A 24163-nucleotide genomic window follows, 5' to 3' on the forward strand; every position below is an offset into this window, starting at 1 on the left:
GTTTGGCAGTATTGCTAAGAGCTCAGAGTCTGTCAGCAAAGACCAGCGTGGTCGCATGCTTTTGACTTGGAGACCATGGCAGACTTTGGGGACTAAGATCTTTCTGGATATTCTTTGATGCTAGTTCTTGAGGGTTGTTTCTTCTCTGGCCAAAGAGGAATGTCTTCAGCAAACATTTTCGAATGCGGATTGAGTCTCTTCTTTTTAAAAAATTGCTCATTTAATAAGCCTTTTTGGTTAGGGATTTAAGTTGACGGAGATTCTGGAAGTAGAGGATAAATATGAAATGACCAGTTTCCTCCAGGAACTCTCCTGCATTTTTCACCTCGGTAACATGGACAAGCGTGGCAAGGTGGCCCCACAGACAAAAGAGAGAAAGAATCAGGAGGGTATTTTGATGCTGTACTTTTTCCTGGGAAGACTGGGAAAGACTTTGAATTACAAAAGAAGTTACTCCTTGCTTAAGCATCTTTTCCTTACTCAGTCCTCTCCACAATGCATTTTCCAGATGTAACAACCTGTAAACAGTCCAGGACAATAAAGCCCAACAACGTAACCAAAGAAAGATTGAAGATGACCTGCCTGCCAGCCTCATACTAAGCACTTCAGGGCAGCGGTCCCCAGCGTTTTTGGTGTCAGGGACAATCTGAAGGACAATTTTTCCACGGACCAGAGGGGAATAATGTTGGGGGGAGGGTGGTGACAGATGTGGGAGATGGTTTCAGGATTATTCAAGCACATTGTACTTATTGTGTACTTTTTATTATTATTACATCAACTCCACCTCAGATCATTCAGCATTAGATCCTGGAGGTAGGGGGACCCCTGCTTTGCTGTGCTGTGCCATGCTAAGTCACTTTAGTCGTGTCCGACTTTTTGCAACCCAAAGGACTGTAGCCCGCCAGGCTCCTCTGTCCATGGGATTCTCCAGGCAACAACACTGGAGTGGGTTGCCATGCCCTCCTCCAGGGTATCTTCCCAACCCAGGGATCTGACCATTGACTGTTACGGCTCCTGCATTGGCAAGTGGATTCTTTGCCACTAGCACCAACTGGGAGGGCTTTCCTGGTGGCTCAGACGGTACAGAGTATGCCTGCGGTGCGGGAAACCCAGGTTCGATCCCTGGGTTGGGAAGATATCCTAGAGAAGGAAATGGCAACCCACTCCAGTGTTCTTGCCTGGAAAAACCCCGTGGATGGAGGAACCTGGCAGGCTACAGTCCATAGGGTCACAAAGAGTCGGACATGACTGAGTGACTTCACCACCTGGGAAGCCCCAAGTCCTGCTTTAGGGGATACCAAAAAAGTAAAGGAAATGGCCCTTGCCCTCAGGTAATATCTGAGGTTTAGTTTAAACTGAACCTGATTTTGGACAGGGGAAGCAAAATGTAGTGGGGAAGAAGGGCTATAAACAATTGGCATTGCAAATTGGAATTAGTGACTTGAGGTTGATTTCAAGTGATTCTGTCCATTTGTAGACTTTCTTAGTCTTTATTATGAGAAAAGAAAACTACAAATATTTTGGGAAGTGGAAGACAAATATTACATCCTTTTCAGGAATGTGAAAGTCACTTAGTCATGTCCGACTCTTTGCACCCCTATGGACTTCCATGGAATTCTCCAGGCCAGAATACTGGTTAGCCTTTCCCTTCTCCAAGGGATCTTCTCCAGCCAGGGATTGAACCCAGGTCTCCCGCATTGCAGGCAGTTTCTTTACCAACTGAACCACAAGGGAAGCCCAAGAATACTCAAGTGGGTAGCCTATCCTTTCTCCAGGGGATCTTCCTGAGCAAGGAATTGAACCGGGGTCTCCTGCATTGTAGGCGGATTCTTTACCAACTGAGCTATGAGGGAAATCCTTTTTAGGCCCAATCACTACTTGAAACCCTTGGGGACTGGAAATTTCATTCTTGATTCTAATCTTGATTGCAGGATATCAAAAGGACACCCTTTCCAGATGTATCAGTTTTTTTAGCTTGGGGAATGAGAATGTTATTCAAAGATAAAGTGATTACAGAACAAACTAGACATGTAAGATGCATTGCAAACGACTGATGATAACTAAGGCCTGGGTAGAATAGCTGTGCTATTCTAAAAGTGAAAGTGTTAGTCACTCAGTTGTATCCGACTGTTTGCAGTCCCATGGACTGAAGCCTACTAGTCTCCTTTGTCCATGGCATTCTCCAGGAAAGAGTACGGGAATGGATAGCCATTCCCTTCTTCAGGGGATCTTCCCAATCCAGGGGTTGAACTGAGTTCTCCTGCGCAGCAGGCAGATTCTTTACTGTCTGAGCTGCCAGGGAAAGTTCCATTCTTTATATCACTCTTTTGGCTCAAAGCTGGAAGAATGAGGGGTCCATGTGAGGTATTATTGGTCTGTTACTAGAATCTTCCTTTGATGCTATTTTGTGATATTTATTAATTAAAGGCAGTCTTGGCCTATAGGATTGGGCGTGGGGTGTCTTGCTTGTCATTGGCAGAAGAATGGATAGAGGTTAAAGACTCCCCCGTCACTCTATACCATTATCCTGTTTCATCTTCTTCCCAGTCCTTATCACTATATATAAAATTCTCACATTTATTTACTCATGTGTTTGCTGATTCACTGTCTGCTATATCCCCAGTTAGAATAGTGGAGCAATATATGGCATGTAATAGGTTCTCTGCTTCTGTTAGGTCCATACCATTTCTGCCCTTTATCAAGCCCATCTTTGCATGAAATGTTCCCTTGGTGTCTCTAATTTTCTTGAGATCTCTGGTCTTTCTCATTCTGTTGTTTTCCTCTATTTCTTTGCATTTATCGCTGAAGAAGGCTTTCTTATCTTTTCTTGCTATTCTTTGGAACTCTGCATTCAGATGCTTATATCTTTCCTTTTCTCCTTTGCTTTTCGCCTCTCTTCTTTTCACAGCTATTTGTAAGGCCTCCCCAGACAGCCATTTTGCTTTTATGCATTTCTTTTCCATGGGGATAGTCTTGATCCCTGTCTCCTGTACAGTGTCATGAACCTCATTCCATAGTTCACCAGGCACTCTATCAGATCTAGGCCCTTAAATCTATTTCTCACTTCCACTGTATAATCATAAGGGATTTGATTTAGGTCATACCTGAATGGTCTAGCGATTTTCCCTACTTTCTTCAATTTGAGTCTGAATTTGGTAATAAGGAGTTCATGATCTGAGCCACAGTCAGCTTCTGGTCTTGTTTTTGTTGACTGTATAGTATAGAGCTTCTCCATCTTTGGCTGCAAAGAATATAATCAATCTGATTTCGGTGTTGACCATCTGGTGATGTTCATGTGTAGAGTCTTCTCTTGTGTTGTTGGAAGAGGGCATTTGCTATGACCAGTGCATTTTCTTGGCAAAACTCTATTAGTCTTTGCCCTGCTTCATTCCGCATTCCAAGGCCAAATTTGCCTATTACTCCAGGTGTTTCTTGACTTCCTACTTTAGCATTCCAGTCCCCTATAAAGAAAAGGACATCTTTTTTGGGTGTTAGTGCTAAAAGGTCTTGTAGGTCTTCATAAAACCGTTCAACTTCAGTTTCTTCAGCTTTACTGGTTGGGGCGTAGACTTGGATAACTGTGATATTGAATGATTTGCCTTGGAGACGAACAGAGATCATTCTGTCATTTTTGAGATTGCATCCAAGTACTGCATTTCGGACACCTAATCTGTCTGTTGAGAAATCTGTATGCAGGTCAGGAAGCAACAGTTAGAACTGGACATGGAACAACAGACTGGTTCCAAATAGGAAAAGGAGTACGTCAAGACTGTATATTGTCACCCTGCTTATTTAACCTATATGCAGAGTACATCATGAGAAATGCTGGGCTGGAAGAAACACAAGCTAGAATCAAGATTGCTGGGAGAAATATCAATAACCTCAGATATGCAGATGACACCACCCTTATGGCAGAAAGTGAAGAGGAACTAAAAAGCCTCATGATGTAAGTGAAAAAGGAGAGTGAAAAAGTTGGCTTAAAGTTCAACATTCAGAAAACGAAGATCATGGCATCTGGCCCCATCAATTCATGGGAAATAGATGGGGAAACAGTGGAAACAGTGTCAGACTTTATTTTTTTGGACTCTAAAATCACTGCAGATGGTGACTGCAGCCATGAAATTAAAAGACGCTTACTCCTTGGAAGGAAAGTTATGACCAACCTAGATAGTATATTCAAAAGCAGAGACATTACTTTGCTGACTAAGGTCCATCTAGTCAAGGCTATGGTTTTTCCTGTGGTCATGTATGGATGTGAAAGTTGGACTGTGAAGAAGGCTGAGCGCCAAAGAATTGATGCTTTTGAACTGTGGTGTTGGAGAAGACTCTTGAGAGTCCCTTGGACTGCAAGGAGATCCAACCAGTCCATTCTGAAGGAGATCAGCCCTGGGATTTCTTTGGAAGGAATGATGCTAAAGCTGAAGCTCCAGTACTTTGGCCACCTCATGCGAAGAGTTGACTCATTGGAAAAGACTCTGATGCTGGGAGGGGTTGGGGGCAGGAGGAGAAGGGGACGACAGAGGATGAGATGGCTGGATGGCATCACCAACTCGGACGTGAGTCTGGGTGAACTCCGGGAGATGGTGATGGACAGGGAGGCCTGGCGTGCTGCGATTCATGGGGTCACAAGAGTCGGACACAACTGAGCAACTGAACTGAACTGAACTGAATGAGTTCTCTGTATTTTTTGAATGAATGACTCAAAATAGCATCTCTACAGGGGTCTTTCTGCTGTAGGTGTGGGTGCTGTGATGAACACCGTGTTCTGTGTCCGCTGGGAGATATGTTGGTGCTGCCAGATAGGGGTATTTATTGTGTGTTTGTTTATTGCCTCAACATCTCTGGTTCCTAGTCACTGACCTCTAGCAAACCTCCTCCCCTTCCCCTAGAAGTGATTATTCCCTTCTCATTTGCTCTCTGGACCCAGTTTTGTTATTGCATTTATATCACAGTTGCCCCCCAAGGGGTTTTATTCTCCTTGACGAATATGGTGTCTTTTATATCTTAGGATCTCCAAGCACACACAGAAACAAATAAAATGTGTGTTCAGTGAAGAAATGAATTAAATGCCTATGAAATCCTGTGGTGGTGATGGGAGGAAGGGTAGTGATGGTGAAGGTGGTTATAAAATAAGATAATCAGCGTAGGTTTCCGAGCACCAGGCATCATAAGGTCTTCCCTGCTCAGGGGAAGCAGAAGTGCTTTGCTCGGTGGACAGGAAATCCCTTGAGAAAGAGATGGACTGTGAGTAGGAGCTTAAGTGGGTCGGTGGAAGTGGGCAGAATCGGGGAATCTGAAGACTGGGTGTGTGGAGGGAAGAAAGGTATAATACAGGGTTGTGATTACAATTATATTCACCTGACCTGACTGTAGTAGAGGTTCCAGGTGGGGCAATGTCTAGAGCTGAGGAAGGGGAGTCAGGCTCAGATCCAGGGCACTTGGTGCTGGGCTCAGAACTCGGAGCTCTACTTTATAGACAGTAGGAATCACTAAAATAAAACATCCAGGGATATTCCTTGCTGTCTGTGTAGGTAAGAAATTCCTCCTGTTTAAGCAGATTTGTGTGTCTTGTGTAGGTGTGTGTTTTACATTGCAGTCATCACAAGGCTCTTGCTATAATATTCGTTAAAAGAGACGTACCAGGGCTAGGGTAATAATCATTCTTGTTGGGAAGATACTTCTTTAGTATCTAAACATTCAGCCCTGGCTGTGCTCTTCGTCCTTGTGGCACTCATAGAGTGATGGGTCCGTTGGCTTTCATTATGCCACCTGTTCCCTCAGGAAGGCAGGGTGGGTGGGAATGAACAGGGAGCCCTGCTTGCCCTTGGTCACACACTCTGACCTGTCCTGATCGGAACAGCTTGCCCTATTGCCCTGGTGTGCAGTAGTCCTCCTGGGATCTTCCTTCGTTATAATCTTGAGGGTTTTCTACCCCCTTCCCTGCATTGGCTTTCCTTAGGCCATATCCTGTGTGTTCCTGTTTCCTGTCTGATTGCCTGTTTTTAGTGGAGCCCATCCTGCAGTGTGCTTGCAGCAGTTTTTTGGAATTATAATCATATTTTGCTTTGGAAGACACTCTGAGAACAAATAGTTATTTAAAACATACACATTGGCAGTAAAATTCTATTGTTGCTTTTAAAACTGTTCATTCATACGTATTCATAGACAAAAGACTGGAAAGTTGCATATCAAATGTCAACACTAATTCTTCACTAGGGAGATTGTGGGTGATCTTAAAGCATTTTTTTGTTTTTTGGCTTTCTGTCTAAATTTTCTGCAGTAAATATTGATTTACAAGAAAAATGCTCAAATTATTTTAAAATATACAAATCAATAGTGACTGATAAGAATTATGTATACTGTTTCTCTCAAGAAGCTTCTTTGCTGAAATTAGATATTTCATATATTTAAAATTGGAATATAAAGTTACAGGCAAATTTTAAAAAATGTACTATAACTTGCTATAAATGGAAATAGCCATTGGACTATTTGGACTTACCAAATAGTCCCCTCAGTGTTGTCACTTTGGAATGGCCAATACCCCAAGGATGTGATTTCCCAAAATGTTTTTCTTTGGGGGAGGTTTTTTTGTTGTTGAGAATTTTATTTATTAATATTATTTCTTTGACTAGCTGATAAATATTGGTGGTACAAAATTTAAAAGGATAACCAGCAACAGATTCTGAGTGTTTTCTGATTATTTCTCTCATAACCGCTTGGTTCATGGCTGCAATGTCTTACTTCTCTGGGGCTATTGATGATACTTTTGTTTTTTACGGATTGTTTTCCTCCCTGCCTCATATCCATTTCCTCAGTTCCTCCTCCTCCTGCCCTCAACCCCCATCTGTTTTGGACTCTGTCAGGCGTGAAAGAGCCTTTTGCTGTGTCTTGGTAGTTCAGTTGTTTGCTGACTCTAAACAATGGGAACCCAGAATTCTAACTGGAAGCTCTGACCATGTGGGAAGGAGGATCTTGCCATCTTGGAGCCTGTGTAAGGGGTCTGGCATTTGTTGGCAAACAGTTTTCCCCCAACTCTTGTTATTTTAGCCTCGCTGCCTTCACTCCCAGGCCAGTGGTTCCTGGCGTGGCCAGGGCCTGAGTCTCTCTAGAGAGACTCAATAAATCCTCTGATTTATTGGTATAACTGGGGTTGTTTCTCTGTTTGTCTATTGTTGGGTGAGAATTCAGTTTTCTTGGATCTGCTCAGTTATTACTTTTTCATCTGCTTTTCAGTTAGCAAAATGATATTGCTATTGTCCCCTTGTTGTGTTGTCCATCCTAGTGGGTGTATCGTTGGGAGTTTTTTTCATGGGAAGAGGGTATCTTTTAAATTCACAGGAGGAAGCAAAATTCAGTGTACTTGTTGAACTTGCCATCTTAATCCACAACTCCTTGAAACATTTTCTGAATTTCCTTGCCCCTTTCTGGTGGAACCGAGCTCCTTTACAAGCCCCACGGAATGTAGTTCTCAGTTTTAAAGCCTTGCCCATCTTGATCATTGACACATTCACAGGCATAGTTCTCAGTGACATTTGACTATTTCCAGAAATCGGATACATATTCCTAAGTGGATATTTACCACGTTCAAGATTTTGCAAAAAGAAGCACTGTTGGTTGTTTCTGATGCACTGGCTGAGAAGTAATGGGTCCTGTGGGACAGCAGGTGCCGAGCATGCAGGGAGAGGATTGTGAGAGTCCAGAGTCAGCCTTCATTACAGCGCTTTGGTTTCAGGGTGTGGCCCTCCCTAGAAGAAGGGGGTCTCGTTCTCTCTGTGACTTGCACTCAGTGGGAGAGGGAGATGAGGTGCACTCCTGTGTGTAGACTGATGGTGCCCCCTCCTCCAGTCTGATCTGTTTCCAGAGTAGATTCCAGTAGGTCCCACCTCTGTTCCCAGGGTTCCCTCAGGCGATCGTGAACACAGCTGTGGAAGACTAAGGAGGAAGTTGGTGCTTACCTGGTGTCATTTTTCCTTCCAGGCTCCTGTGACGTTTGACGACATCATGGCGTACTTGCTTCAGGAGGAGTGGGTGCTGCTGAGTCAGCAACAGAAGGACATCTGTGGTTCTGACAAGCTGGTGGCACCCCCGGGTATGGCTCCTGTTCACTTCTCCACAGCATTCCCAAGCATGTCTGACTGTGACATGCTTGAGAATTGTCTGGAATCCAACCATTTATCCCCCAGCATCTTGACACTGTTTATCCACTCAGTCCTCTATTTGGCTTAACTGCCTGTGGATTCACACATCACGCTTTCTCTTCTCTACTTAAACTGGCCAAGAGAAGTGGGGGAATTGGGTGGGCTAGACCTGGATGCCTCAGTATATCCCAGGGCGCTGGGGCAGGGGAAGCCCCACCTGTGGACCTTGTTGCTGGAAGGTGGGTTTTGTTTCAGTGCCCAGAGGACACTGGAGGCGCTGGGCAGCGGTGGAAGAAGCCTCAGATCTGCAGCGTGGAAATCTGGTCTCAGTGCCGGTTCTGCCACAAGGCCTGGCCATTAGCCTTTTAGAGACTTGGTGTCTTTCTTCACAAGCTTTCCTTTTTCACAGGCTTGTTATAGTGGTTTAATGAAATGAAACAACTTAAAAGTTTGTGCCCAAGTAGATGGTTTTCATCTTTTTTATTTTCTGAATGTCTTTTCTCTGCCTTTGTGGATAGACTTCCGGTACCATGGACAGAGGTGATTGTAGTTCGTTGTGTCTGTGTGCATATATATTCTTCTGATTTCAATTTGATGACCATCACCATGCCTTTCTTTACTTCTTTTCATCTTGGCCCTTGTCTAAGGTTTATGGGGGCAACAGTCTCAGCTCTCTTTGGATGGAGGGGTTGTGTTCTTTGTGTCTACTAAAAAGTTTGAAAACTGATGATTCTTTTAAATGAGAAGTTGCAAAGTAGCACTGGGCCAGATTTGGCCTACACCTTTTTTCTCTTTCTTTTTTTTTGTTTGACTTCTTTAAAATGCTTAAATAAGGGGCTTTCCTGGTGGCTCAGTGGTAAAGAAACCACCTGCCAATGTAGTGGGCACAGATTTGATCACTGATCCAGGAGGATCCCACATACCTCAGAGCAACTAACCCCATGCACCACAAGCGTTCAGTCTGTGCTCTAGAGCCCAGAAACAGCAACTGCTAAAGCCCACCCACCCTAGAGCCTGTGCTCCGCAGCGAGAGAGGCCCCTGCAACAAGAAGCCTACACGCCATTAACTCAACAGTAGCCCCTGCTTTCTGCAACTAAAAAGAAAGCCCATGCAGCAAAGAAAACCTAGCACAGCCAAAAATAAATCAATAAAATTATATATTAAAAAAAATACTTCAATTAGTTGTCAGTGTTTAGCCATGGAGAGGAACACATAGAAATATGATTTCTGGCTTCTCTTGAAAACTGGGATGGTCTGGCTGTGCTGACCCTGCGTTTAACTGATGGCCTCTCCTGGCTCTGAGCAGCTGCCCACACCTGGGCTCAGATCCTCAGCCTCCCCTGCTTCCTCCTCCTCCCCTACCCCGCACTTGGTTTCCTCAGATTATTGTCTGGTCCGCTCAGCATTTGAGTTTGAGCTTCTGTTCTGAACCAATAGTTTTCATAACCTTTTTAACCTGTGTGACCTGGATTCGACCTCATAGTGCTTTTCTCTGTTCCTGACTCAGGACCAACTATTGCCAGCCCGGAGCTGTTCTATAAATTTGAGCGAGGGCCAGAGCCATGGCTCGCCAGTGTCCAAGGTCAGAGGAGTCACTTGAGCCCCAACCCAGGTGAGTGTAGACCTGCCCAGGGAGGAGGGGTGCTTCGCTGAGGGAGGGAGCAGGAAGCTGGGCTCCAGGCCTCTGGCCTCGTCCCCTGCTTCTCCCTGTGCACCAGTTACACACGAATGCTGCTCCTCCCCCAGCAGTCACTTGGTTTAAGACATGCACACCTTGTTCTCTGCACTCTCATCTCCCTTTAGTGCATTTCTACCTGAGGGTAGATGTTTCTGTATAATGCTATAGTCTAAGTTCCGTGAAGACATGCCTCAGTCTCATTTACCACCATAGTCCCGATGCCAGGAAAGATGCCTGGCAAGCAGTTGCTCAGTAGTTGAATGTGGAGTGAATGGGTGAATGAACGGAGCTGCTAACTCCTGGGGATTGATGTTTGCTTTCCTCCTTGGATAAGCCTGTCCTCTTCAGGGACTGGCTTGGCCAGAGCCAGGCCAGATGGCATCTGTCACCGTGTAAGAGAGGGCGTTAACCCAGCCCCTCCTACTGGAGAAAGGGGAGGTGGAGCTCCTTCCTCCAGGAATGGAATCAGGGAAGATTGCTCTCCCCTTGTGGCCTGTCTCGGACCACACAGAGCCCTAGACTTCACAGACACTGACTTGTTTTGGTTTGTGTTTGCTGTGTTTGGCTCTTAACTGTGGACCTATTGAGTCTATTAGTAGATTTGTGCTTCTGGGGTTCATAATGGACCATTTCTTGGTCCAGTGGCCTGGAGCAAATACTATCAAGTCCTTGCCTGCTGGGCATCTGAACTTGTTGGTGCAGGAGAGCAGTTAGAGGTGTCTAAGCTGCATTTCAACTAAGGCGTGAATAAAGGAACTTCTGGTTTAGCCTAGAGAAGAAAATTCTTAGTGAGGTCCTGGGAGTTTTCACCTCTCAGAAGGGATGTGGTGTGAGAGAGGGCTGAAGTAGCTCTCCCAGAGGGAAGGTGCTCCAAGATGGATGCAGCTCAAGGAGAACTCTCTGGGGGCCAAGATTGTCTGCCCAGTAGTGGGGCGGGGGGCCGTTCTCTCTCTCTGAAGATACGTGAGCCAAGTGCAGATGCCTGTCTGGCAAGGGTACCAAAGAGGGGGATTCCTGCTAAGTGTGGAGCAGTGGTGTTTGCTTCAGTTACCTCTTTAACCCTACATTCTCTGAGTTCAGTGTTCAGTCTCTAGTAAATAAGTCTGCTCTCCTGAAGGCTGTGCCACTGTCTTAGTTTGCACAGGTCAAATTGTAGAGCTCTCTTTTTGGCCAGGTGTATCTGTCCTTTATATTAGGAAAAAAAAAAAAGGAACTTTTTCTTAAAGTCCATTTGTTTCTTTGGGGTTAGGCAAAGTGGGCCTGGGGGCTGAGGGCTGGAGAGAAAACACGGACACAGTGGGTCACTTTGTGCCTGTGGTTCCAGCTTTCACAGAACATAGATCTGAGCACCTCTAAGTTGCAGTGACTCAACCTGTAGGATTTCAGAGAAAATTCCGTCTGTCTCTTTTCTCTAAAGGAAAAACCAAGATGGGCTTCATGGAGGAAATGGACATGCAGCGCCCATCCAGAGAAGCTGGACTCTACCTGCCTCCTCAGAAGGAAGCCTGTCTGTCCTACTTCAGCTCAGAGAGAGGCAGCCTCCAGGGAGACTATGCAGGAAGAGGCAGCAAACCCTCCAAACCCCGATCTATCCAGAAGTCGTGGTTTGCGCAGTTCCCCTGGTTGGTCATGAATGAGGAGCAAACGGCTCTCTTTTGCTCTGCTTGCCGGGAATACCCATCTGTCAGGGACAAGCGGTCAAGATTAATAGAAGGTTATACCGGACCATTCAAGGTGGAGACTCTCAAATACCACGCCAAGAGCAAGGCCCACGTGTTCTGTGTCAAGGCCTTGGTGGCACGGGACCCCCTCTGGGCAGCCCGTTTCCAGAGCACCCAGGAGGTGTCTGGTGATATACTGGCCAGCCAGGGGCCCTTCTTCCCTGCAGATTATCCCATATTTTACTCCCCAGGGCCTCTGGGAGCCTGTGATAATGTGGCCCAGCTCCTGCCCAGCTCGAGAGCTGCCCTGGGGGACCCTGGAGGGAATGGAGCAATTCCTGCATTGTACCTGGACCGCATCCCTGATTTCAGGCAAACAGAAATCACTGATGACATCCACAGTTCCTCAGATGATAACATTTTATGTAATGACTCTGCTGAACCCTGTGGCCAGGTAATATGTTTATAATGATGGGTCAAGGGGGAGGATTCCGAGCTGACAACAATGTATATTGCATGATGATGGTGGAACAATTTCATTAGCCATAGCTGCTGCTAACATTATCATGTTACCATAAGCTGCCATGCTTCAGCTGTGCCAGGTCTTATTTTAAGTGCTTTACCTGTATCAGTTCCTTTATTGGCCATAACAGCCCTACTACTATTATCTCCTTTTGGCAGATAACAAAACATATTAATGGGGCCAAATACTCTAACTTCTGACATAAAGAGAACAGCTACATTCAGAAAAGCCATCTTTATCCAGAATCTGAAATGACCACAGAACTCCAGAAATAACCCACAACCACAAAACAGCCACAGAGCTCTTAAATAATCAATGTAAAAGATATGTTTTAGCTTTAACTTTGGACTCATGTTTCTTCAGACTTTGTTTTTTTAATGCTGCACTGAGGGGGTGGAGCTTCACCTTGTTGGGCAAGAGCTAAGATGTAGCCAGAGAACAAGGGCACTCGTGGTGCTGCCTTCCCCCTGAGCCCCTGGCCGCCAGCCCAGGGCTCTCCTTCCAGCCTGCTGCACTGCTGAGACCTCTAGACTCCACTACTCACCTCAGGCCTGTTTTATCAAATGCAATGGGTTTAGTTTCTGATTCTTTGGAAAATTGCCCTGCAAGGAAGCTGTGTTAATTGAAGTCTCTAAGTAACCAGATCAATCCCCCTTTCTCAACTCCCCCCCACCCATATAAGCGGGGTTTTACTACAAGCCATTTTGAGCAGCCCCTTCTAGTATTCTGTTGAGAAGAGCTCAGACTTTCCTTATTCCTAACTTGTAGGTAAAGTTAGTAAGTTCGGATTTTTATGGAATCCAGAAAAGGGACAAAGCTCATTTCCCTTCATGTTCCTTCAGTGTTTAGGATTAGAAGATGATAAACAGATCTAACCTTTTATAGCCTGAATTCCTTTAGCAGTAAAGTGTGTGTTAACCTAGTCATTGAACAGGAGCATCTTTACTTGTTGTTTTACTGCTCTTTCCATCCCGATGGGGAACCTCAGCAGCAGCTCAGAGGCAGTGGCCACCTGTGCAACGATGGATAAGTAGAAGGTGCTCCTGAGGATGGGTGCAGCCACGAGGCTCTGCGAGACCCTCTTCCTCAGTGCCCTGTCCTTTCCTTCCCAGAGAGAAGAGGAAGGGTCTTCCCTTCCTTCTAGGATCATGGTGAGGTTTGTGTAGTTGTTACCTACCGACTCTGGGCCACACACGTTTGCTCCTTTGACTTTTGGTGGATAGCTGAATTCCTCAGAGAGTGTCTGGGCCTCTCGGCAGGCTTCCCAGGAGAAACAGGCTGTGAGCAGGATCCCCGGAGCATCATGCTGGGTGTCCAACGTGAGAGGAGTACTGAGTGCCTGCTACTCTTTGTTGCAGGATCCTTCTGAGGAGGGGCTGTTGGAGGAGCTCCCAGTGATGTTTGAGGATGTGGCAGTGTATTTCACCCGGGAGGAGTGGGGCACGCTAGACAAGCGGCAGAAGGAGCTGTACAGAGACGTGATGCGGATGAACTATGAGCTGTTGGCATCCCTGGGTAAAGATCCTAGAAGCTCCTCTCTGTGCCATCACTGGAGATGGGGACCCGCGAGGGCAGCTCTGTTTGTCCTTGTCGTCCCTTTCCTGCCCTTTCCCTGCATGTAGGCAGAGAGCGATTAGATCTTCGCATCTCAGAACTCTCCCTGCCTCGGGGTGCTGTGCTCTATCTCCTCTTCATCCACCCGTCGTCATCCATCTTCCATCACTTACTGAGCGCCTACAGTGTGCTGGCTGAACAGGCACGAGTCAGGGCTCGGCTTCCAAGAGACAAGCAGGTTTGTGGAAGAGACAGGCACTTTAATAAGAAACTAGAAAATAACACAAGCTTTGTAAAAGAGGTTCAGGAAGCACCCTGGGGCCGCTGGAGACAGTGGCTTAATGTGGCCAGGCATCCGAGGGAGGGGTAAGGACAGGCTTTACAAAGAATGAAGTGCTTTAACTGCGCTGAAAACCAGGTGCAGGAGGAGGCCAGGCTTCCAGACGTGACAGAGCTGGGGACGGTGGGAGCAGAGGCAGGGAGGCAAGAAAGGGCATCCAGCTGGACTCCTGGATTCCCACCTCTACTTTGAGCCAGCACTGCTTCATGCCGGGGCCAACGGGGTGGGCAGGGCCGGCCCGGGAGTCCCTGGGCTACAGGCCCCGGAGTTTGATCCGCACATGCTGCTGCCACCCTCCCGGAGCAGGCTCCTCTCGTATCTGCTCCTTGTACTTCTCTTTGCCTCCTTTATCCATCAGGCAGCCCGGATTTTCACGTGGCACCAAAGAGACAACTCTTGATCTTAAACGCTGTTATTATTATTATTATTATTACTAGCCTATATTGTAACAAAAGCCTTGCAGAACAGGCTGCCATGCCTAACTTAGGAATTCCACCAGCGACCTGGGTCATGACTTCTACAGAATAAGGAATCCGAGTATTTGTGGCTTACTTGGTCATGTCCCTGGCTCACAGCGCCCTTTCCTGGGCACCTGAGTATTTTCTGTACATCCTTGACCAATATACAACTTCTTATAATTGTTCACAGAGTTTTAAATGGCTCCTCAAACACTGAGAAAGGATGTGAAAAATTGTTTCCTTCATGAGGACAGAGGTAATGTACTCGTGTCCTGGGCCAAGGCCTTTGAAGCACAGCTTCAAAGAACATCACTACCATCCACAGTGTCTGAGAGAGCGAGTGAGTGAGGGTGAACCAATCTCACAGGAAGTTGGTTTTTCCTTTGAAGGACTGAGCAGTAGTGGTTGCACTCTGTGCTCTGCCCTCTGGGCCCCTGCAGAAAGTCATGGGGAAGGTGGGGGTGACTGGTGGTATAGCAGTGTGTTTCCCACAGCTTGGGCCTGACTTGGATTATTGAGCTGGACCATGTCATCTAAGTGTTTTTTATCCTTTTCTTTTTTAACTTCTATATGTTCAGAAGTGGGGAAATCTTCAGTAAGTAGGCCTCTTCTCTGGGAGAACTGAGGTACAGAAAGGGGCTACTGCCCTGGGGTGAGAGGTTGGGATTGGCTCAGGTCAGCTCAGCTCTGGGTCTTTGTGGTCTGGTGGGCCTCAGGCTGCATCGAAGCACATTTGCGCTGTCGATTTCCTTGTGCTCTTTTCATTCGAGGAAACCCAGCTAGTTCTTTAGTTTCTCTTATTAGGACTTACAACTAGTAGATTTGTTCTTTTAGATTTTATTATTATGGTACCTGTTTTTTAAAAAGACAGTCTCAATTTGATGCAGTCAGATTTAATGTTAATCTGTCAGTTGTGCAGCAGTTAAACTGTTGTCGACTAAAGCTTTTCAGCTGGTAGTTTCCAGGTTAGGTTCAGCCTCCGTGGCCCCACCAGTTGTCTTATCAATAGGACTGAACTTGTAGAGGACAGTCACTTTGATTATGGAGAAAAGAAGAGGTTTGTGCTTTGATTTTAGTGCTTTCCTTTGTCAACCTTTACTTTTGTGGACTTGCTCATTTAGAACTCTTTATCACTATGTAGAGTTCCAGCTGTTCTTTTATTTCAGTATTTTAAATTCTGGTTTCAAACTTTGGCCATATTTGGTGATATCTCTTGCTCCCCCCACCCCCCAAAAAAGAAAATTCAGTTACATTTCACTGTTAAGAAATTAATAGCTGTCATTACAGAAACAGACAAGCCAATACAGGGACTAGGTGGTAACCCTTGTTTTTACTAGTAAAGGTGTCACTGTATGCAGAGTAGCAGGTCACTCACTTCAGGTGGGCAGTGCCTTTTCTACAGGTGAGCTCATCAGCGATAGCTGGACCTCACAGCTGGGAGAAGTCAGGTCACCAAGTGGAAAGAAAACTGAGTGGGAGAGCCCTCAGTGACATGAGCGGGAGTTAGAATGGCTTATGTGTTGTCTAGGAGGCTAGCTGCTGCACAGTGGGCCGTATCTGGCCTCCCGGTGGGGCCCTGCTGAGCTAGAGAGAGAGAAGCAGTGCCAGGAGCCAGAGGGGCCATCTTCAAACTGGTGCGGGAGCCAGCCTGCCAACCTTGGGGTCAGAGTAGCCTGAATCTGTCTTTGCAAGCCAGGCCATTTTTCTGGACTTTGTGTGTGTGTGTGTTTGTGTGTGTGTGTGTGTCTGTGTGTCTGTGTGTGTGTGTTTCAAAGAGCTGGGCCTGGGGTTCAGCACTTCTGGGGCCACTGCTGCGGGCAGTCAGAGGTGACTGATCCTCAGGGGAACATAACTGAGGCAAACATTTTCAGGATATTCAGTCTCATGTACGATTTCAGTTAGTCTTTAAAAATATTTCTTCATAATTATGTTTTTTAAAGACCTTTATTTATCTATTTGATTTTTTGATTGTGCTGGGTCTTTGTTGTGGTGGGCAGGCTTCGCATTGTGGTGGCTTCTCATTGTGGAGCACAGCTTCTAGGCGCGCAGGCTCAGAGTCGTGGCTCACTGACTTAGTTGCTTCTCAGCATGTGGCATCTTCCTAGACCAGAGATTGAACCCGGGTCCCCTGTATTGCAAGGCAGATCTTTATCCACAGGACCACCAAGGAAGCCCAATAATTATATATTTTTTAATAGAAATAGTTCTCATATAACAAAAAAAATGACAGTTCCTGTCCCACCATTCTCTTATCACTGAGTCCTCCTCACCAAAAATTTTTAGCTGTTTTTTCCAGTAGCTGGTTTCATTATGCCTAAGAAACACACATATATAGACATTGTTTTTAAAAGCACTAACTTCAGCAGGATGCATTTCTAAAACAGCTTCATTCTTTTCCATCACCACTTGCTTGGGTCACTTCTTTGGGGATTTTGTTTTTCACCCTTTGCAATATTAAAAGAAAATTCAGAGAGCTTTCCTGATAGGAATATTTTATTGAGGAAGAAACAAACTGTTCATGAACTGGGAGACTTCACACCCAAAGTGGTTAAAAGTTTGGCTCTCAGCAGGTAATGCTTGGTTTATAAAATGTGAATTAAGGACTATTTTTTTTATTGTGATTATATTCTTTCTAGGGTAGTAGCACTGTTTACCTTTTCTTGTGTGTAGCTAATTGTCTCAGAAGCTGTATAGTCACTCTGACATGAAGGAAACTTAAATCTTGTTTAAGACCAGAGTCAGCATTTTGAGGAAATTAGGACAGTTTAAGATTTGGTTCTGTGATTATGAGTGTTTGGTCCAGGGGTTTATTCAAAAGTGCCCTCTGGGACTTCCCTGGTGGTCTAGTGGTTAAGACTCTGCCCTACAACTGCAGGGGACATGGGTTCAATCCCTGGTCAGGGAACTAAGATCCCGCGTGCTGAGGCCAAAAATAAAAGCAAACCGTGGCCTCCATTTTGGCTTTTTTATAGGGCGAAACCTTGATCGGGGCCCATGACTTGTCACACTCGGGTAGCAGATAGGCCTCCAATCACTTTTTAGTCACATTTGTGTTCTAATTTTAATTAATAAAATGACCAGTACTGTACTCTTCAAAACTGTCCTGATTAGGAGGAGAACTCTGGGAAGAGCACCAAGAATCTGTTTCCTTACCTGGACAACAGTTGCACTGGTAGAATCTGTCTGGTGTAGCTATTTTGGAACTCTGAAATCTGTCAGAGGCTTTCAGCTTACAGGGGAAGAGTTGGAAAGTAAATTGTGGTTCAGTTCATTTCAGTCGCTCAATCGTGTCCGACTCTTTGTGACCCCATGAATCGCAGCACACCAGGCCTCCCTGTCCATCACTAACTTCCAGAGTTCACTCAGACTCACGTCCATCGAGTCGGTGATGCCATCCAGCCATCTCATCCTCTGTCGTCCCCTTCTCCTGCCCCCAATCCCTCCCAGCATCAGAGTCTTTTCCAATGAGTCAGCTCTTCGCATGAGGTGGCCAAAGTACTGGAGTTTCAGCTTTAGCATCATTCCTTCCAAAGAATTTCCAGGGCTGATCTCCTTCAGAATGGACTGGTTGGATCTCCTTGCAGTCCAAGGGACTCTCAAGAGTCTTCTCCAACACCACAGTTCAAAAGCATCAATTCTTCCTGTGCTCAGCCTTCTTCACAGTCCAACTCTCACATCCATACATGACCACAGGAAAAACCATAGCCTTGACTAGACGGACCTTTGTTGGCAAAGTAATGTCTCTGCTCTTCAATATGCTATCTAGGTTGGTCATAACTTTTCTTCCAAGGAGTAAGTGTCTTTTAATTTCATGGCTGCAGTCACCATCTGCAGTGATTTTGGAGCCCCCCAAAATAAAGTCTGACACTGTTTCCACTGTTTCCCCATCTATTTCCCATGAATTGATGGGACTGGATGCCATGATCTTTGTTTTCTGAATGTTGAACTTTAAGCCAACTTTTTCACTCTCCTTTTTCACTTTCATCAAGAGGCTTTTTAGTTCCTTTTCACTTTCTGCCATAAGGGTGGTGTCATCTGCATATCTGAGGTTATTGGTATTTCTCCCAGCAATCTTGATTCCAGCTTGTGCTTCCTCCAGCCCAGCGTTTCTCATGATGTACTCTGCATAGAAGTTAAATAAGCAGGGTGACAATATACAGCCTTGACGTACTCCTTTTCCTATTTGGAACCAGTCTGTTGTTCCATGTTCCATGTCTGTTGCTTCCTGACCTGCATATAGATTTCTCAAGAGGCAGGTCAGGTGGTTAAGTTTGGTCAATTTTGGCTCTTAGCACAGTAGCAGCTGCCCATCTGTCACTCCTACCACAGTGCAAGCAGCTATACTGTATGACTAGAGCAGCTTGCACACAATTGGCAGGAATTGGGGTGGGCCAAAAGGGCACTGTCCTCTAAATATCAGTCAGGGGTCAGTGCTCTGATCACTGATTGCTGATTCTTATCACAGAAGTGCAGACAAAGAAGTAAGCAGCCAGTGTTATATACCTCCTCCATTGCTGCAGGTTGTTCCCCCTCCTCTTTAATTTTTCTCTTTTTCCTTTTTTGGAAACCAGACATTAGAGACTAGGACATTCAAAACCATATAGGAGGAAAATTAAGACAGTGATTTTGCGTGACTAGGGAAGGACTCGAAAAGACCTGAGAAGACTTTAAGTTTACACTTCAGGCTGATATTTGGCACACAGATATCCTATAATGATTAAAAAATTAAAAAATAATAATGGTAACCCAAAACAATAAAAACAGCAAACCTTGGGGACAGGGGAGAATCTGATTTCCAGAGTTACCACATTATTAGATTCAAATGTCCAATGTTCAACAAAAAAATCACAAGGCACACAAAGAAATAGGACAGTATGACCCATTCAGAGGAAAAAATTAAACAAAAACTGTCCCTGAAAAAGACCTGATGGCAGGTATACTAAATAAATACTTTAAAACAACGGTCTTAAAAATGCTCAGAGAACTTTAGGGAAATATGGAGAAAGTCAACACAGTAATGTATGGATAAAATGGAAATATCAATAAAGAGAGAAAACCAAAAAAGGATACAGAAAATTGAGAGCTGAAAACTACAACTGAAATGAACAATTAACTAGAGGAATAAAAAAACAGATTTGACCAAGGAAAATGAAGAATCAGCAAGCTTGAGGATAGGACAATGGAAATTATGGAGCCCCTGAAACAGAAAAAGAGTCAAAGAAAAATGAACAGAGCCCAAGGGACATGTGGGAAACCATCAAGTGGACCAACATGCACATTGTTGGAGTCCCAGAAGGAAAAGAGAGAAAAGGAAAGAAAGAATGACTAAAATCTCCTCAGTTTGATCAGAGAAATGGTGGCTCACACTGTAAAGAATCTGCCCGCAGGGTGGGAGACTGGGTTCGATCCCTGGGTCAGGAAGATCCCCTGAAGAAGGGAATGGCAACCCACTCCAGTATCCTTGCCTGGAGAATCCCATGGACAGAGGCCTAGTGGGCTACTGTCCATGGGGTTGCAAAGAGTTGTACAGGACTGAGTGACCTACACTTTCACTTCATGAATACAAATATCCAAGAAGCTCAGTAGACTTCAGGTAAGATGAACTCATATCCACACTGAGACACACACTATAGTCAAACTTTCAAAAACAAAGAGAACCTTGAAAGCAGCAAGAGAGAAGTGAATCATCTCATACAAAGGACCTCAATAAGATTATAAACAGATTTAACTTCCAGAGGCCAGAAGGCAGTGGGCAGATATATTCAAAGTGCTAAATGAAAAAAAAAAGTCAACTGAGTCCTATATCTGGCAAAACTGTCCTTCAAAACTGAGGGTGGAATTAAGTGATGCCAAGCTAAACAAAAATTGAGGGAGCTCCTTACCAGTAGATGTTCCTTGCAAATAACACTCAAGGGAGGTCTGCAAGGTGAAATGAAAGGACACTAGACAGTAACTTGAAGGCTTATGGAGAAATAAAGATCTCAATCAAGGTAAATAAATGGGCAGTTATAAAAGCTGGTGTTATCATAACAATGGTTTGTAACTGTACCTTTTGTTTCCTGCATGATTTGAGAGACTGGTACATTTAAAGGAAAAAAAAAAAAAACAAGTATTAATCTATAAGCTAGTATTTTCTAACTTTTTAAACTCCATATCTTATTTTCTACATAATTTAATACATTTAAAAGAATTACTAGTTTATGTTTTGGGACACATGTATATAAAGATGTAATTTTGTGACATCAATGATAGAAAGAGATAGATAGGAAAGTTGTAAAGGAGCAGTTTTTGTGTACTATTGAAGTTAAGCTAAATTGAAATTAAGAGTGTTGGTACTTTAGGATGTTAAATGTAATCCCCATGTTTGTTGTTGTTTAGTCACTAAGTCATGTCCGACTCTTTGTGATCCCATGGACTGTGGCCTGCTAGGCTCCTCTGCCTGTGGGATTTTCCTGGCAAGAATACTGGAGTAGGTTACCATCTTCTCTTCCAGAGGATCGTCCCTACCCAGGGATTGAATCCATTTCTTTTGCATTGGCAGGCTGATTCTTTACCACTGAGCCGCCTGGGAATCCCTAAATGTAATTCCCATGTAACCAGAAAGAAAATAGCTATAGAATATACACAAAAGGGAATTAGAAAGGAATTTAAACATTTTCACTACAAAAATAAACTAAACACAAAAGAAGACAGTGATGATGGAAATGAAGGACAAAAGCTTAAGGCATATGGAAAACAAATAGCAAGATGACAGTCCCTTCTTATCAGTAATTACTTTAAATGTAAATGGGTTAAACACTCCAATCAAACAACATTGTCAGAACAGATAAAAACACATGATCCAACTATTTGCTGTCCATAGGAAACTAATTTTGTACCCAAAGACACAAATAGATTAAAAGTGAAAGCATGGAAAACAATATTCCATGCAAATAGTAATCAAAAGAGAGCAAGAGTTGGCTATACAAGTATCAGAAAAAATAGACTTTAAATAAAAAAAAACAAATAAGAGACACAGACATTATATGTTTATAAAAGTTTCAGTATAAAAAGATACAAAATTATATGTATAAACCTAATGACAGACTCTCAAAATTTGTGAAGCAAAAATTGCTAGAGTTGAAGGAAGTAAACAATTCTACAGTAATAGTTATAGACTTCAATATCCCAGTCACAATAATGAGTAGAAAAACCAGAGAGAAGATAAAGAAATAGAGTACTTAGACAATAAATCAACTAGATCTAATAGATATCTACTAGATACAGCACTCTACCAAACAGCAGCAGTATTCACATTCTCACATGCACGTGAGGCATTTTGTAGGCTAGATTATGTTTTGGTGACAAATTAAGCCTCAATAGATTAAAAAAAAAGATATCAAACAGTATCTTCTCCAAATATAATGGGATGAGGTTAGAAATCAATAACAAAGAAAACTGGAAAATTCACAAAATTGTGGAAATTAAGCAATTTTAAACCACGAATGGATTAAGGAAGAAAATCACAAGAGAAAGTAGAAGATACTTAAAGATGAGTGAAAACAAAAACAACATATCATTTTGATGTGGGACAGAATAAGTGGCGCTAAGGGGGATATTTATAAATGCTTCCATTAAAAACAAGAAAGATCTTAAATCAACAACCTAACTTTACAACTTAAGGAACTAGGAAAAGAAGAATAAACTAGACCCAAAGCTGACGGAGGGAAGCAAATGATAAGGGTTAGAGAAGAGAGAAATAGACAATAGAAAAACAATAGAGAAAAATCAATGGAACCAAAACTTGGTTCTTTGAAAAGATCAACAAAATTGAAAAACCTTTACCTACATAGACTAAGAGGCACAAGCAACAGAGAGAAAAATAGACAAGTTGGGCTTTATGAAAACTAAAATTCTGTGCAACAAAGGCCATATAACCCGGGGATTGTCTAGTGGTCCAGTGGTTAAGACTTTGTGCTCTCACTTTAGAGGGCCTGGGTTCAATCCCTGGTTGGGGAACTAAGATCCCACAAGCTATGTGGCATGGCCGGAAAAAGAAAAAGAAAAAAAAAAAAAGACGTAAACCTAATACAAAGTCAGCACACACAGTGGGAGAAAATATTAGCAAACTATGTATCAGATAAGAGATTAATACCAGGCTATACAGAGACCTCCTAAAACTCAACAGCAATAAACCTGATTAAAAATGGATACGGGACTTGAATAGGCATTTCTTCAAAGAAGGTGTACAAATGGCCAGTAAACACATGAAAAGATAGTATCACTCATCATTGGGGAAACAGATCAATGCTCCAATGAGCTACCACCTCACACCCATTAGGATGGCTACTATCAAAAAATGGAAAACAAGCATTGATGAAGTTGTGAAGAAATTAGAATCCTTATGCCTTGGTGGGAATATAAAACGGTACTGTCACTGTGGGAAACAATATGGCAGTTCCTCAAAGAGCTAAAGATGGAATTATCATGTGTGTATGTGTCAGTTGCTCAGTTGTGTCTGACTCTGTGACCCCCATGGACTGTAGCCCACCAGGCTCCTCTGTCCAAGGGATTCTCCAGGCAAGAGTACTGGAGTGGGTTGCCATTTCCTTCTCCAAGAATTTTCCTATGATCCAGCAATTCTACTTCTGGGTATATATCCAAAATAATTGAAAGCAAGGTTTAAACAGAATAGCAGCAATATTTTCAGAATATTCTGAAAACAGAATAGCAGCATTATTCACAATAGCTAAAATGTGGAAGGAACCCAAATGTCCATGGATGGATGAATGGATGACCAAATGTAATCTATACATACAATGGAATGTTATTCAGCCTTGAAATGGAAGGAAATTCTGACACATGTCAAAACATCGATGAACCTTGAGGACATTGTGCTAGGTGAAATAAGCCAGTCACAAAAGGATAAAAACTATGATTCTATTTACAATAAATAATCTGAAAAAGTACTTAGAATGGCCAAATTCAGAGAGACAGGGACTTCCCTGGTGGTTCAGTGGTTAAGAATCTACCTTCCAATTGAAGTGATGCAGGTTTGATGCCTGGTCAGGGATCTTAAGATTCCACCTGCCTTGGTGCAGCTAGGCCCATGGGTCAGTTTATGTCTTCAGTCTTTTCTAGGCCCAGGTTCCTGAGTAGTCCCACAACTCCAGGAAATGCAGGTCATACCTCATTCCCATTAGGCAGAGGAAAGAAGCCCACCCCACTCTACCCTTCCCCATGGTAGTGTGGGGGACTCACAGTACACCTAACAGCTCCTTCCAGAAACATCTCCAATATCCAACTCCCTGACCTCTTCAGGTCCAGTGTTTTGACTCCCTCTTAGTGGCGAAGCTTTGGGTTACAGCCCGGTGTTTCAGCCATTCTTTCCAAGTAGGGCTTCGGTGGTCTAGCTTTGGAATGGGGAAAGAGTTGGCTCCTATTTTGAGAGGGACTTTAAAACAAGCAGACAGAACCACACTTTAATATCTTGTTGCATATATTTCTTGCTATTCCTGATTTATTGATTTTAGATATTATCTATTGATTCCTACTGTGGAGGATGAAGATATGGCCCTCTTACATCACCCCAGACCCCCACTTCTCTTCCTTCCATCCTCTCAGAACAGGTATATCATACTTTTTTGGTTAATTCGATGTGAATTATTTGCCTAATAATGATTATGTATTACTTACTTTTAATCAAAGTGACATACGATGATGTTTCGTCTGCTGTAATTTTTTCTTATTTTTTATTTTGTGAGTTTTCTGTGCTATCACCACTATTTCTCAAGTTCTTCCTGGAATTAGACAACTCTTCAAAGAGTTTCT

At 43.8% G+C, this 24163-nt stretch overlaps 1 protein-coding gene across 1 annotated transcript in view; it reads left to right on the plus strand.

Moving 5' to 3' along the window:
• Positions 1-24163, plus strand: part of ZNF862 (zinc finger protein 862) — a 35885-nt gene that overhangs the window by 660 nt on the left and 11062 nt on the right. Inside the window, exons 2-5 of the mRNA XM_040260315.1 lie at positions 7978-8089; positions 9647-9751; positions 11235-11932; positions 13360-13516. Coding sequence (XP_040116249.1) covers positions 7978-8089; positions 9647-9751; positions 11235-11932; positions 13360-13516 — 1072 coding nt within the window. The remainder of the gene's footprint in view (positions 1-7977; positions 8090-9646; positions 9752-11234; positions 11933-13359; positions 13517-24163) is intronic.

The sequence above is a fragment of the Oryx dammah genome, unplaced genomic scaffold (genome assembly GCF_014754425.2).
Source record: "Oryx dammah isolate SB20612 unplaced genomic scaffold, SCBI_Odam_1.1 HiC_scaffold_18, whole genome shotgun sequence".
NCBI lineage: Eukaryota > Metazoa > Chordata > Mammalia > Artiodactyla > Bovidae > Oryx > Oryx dammah.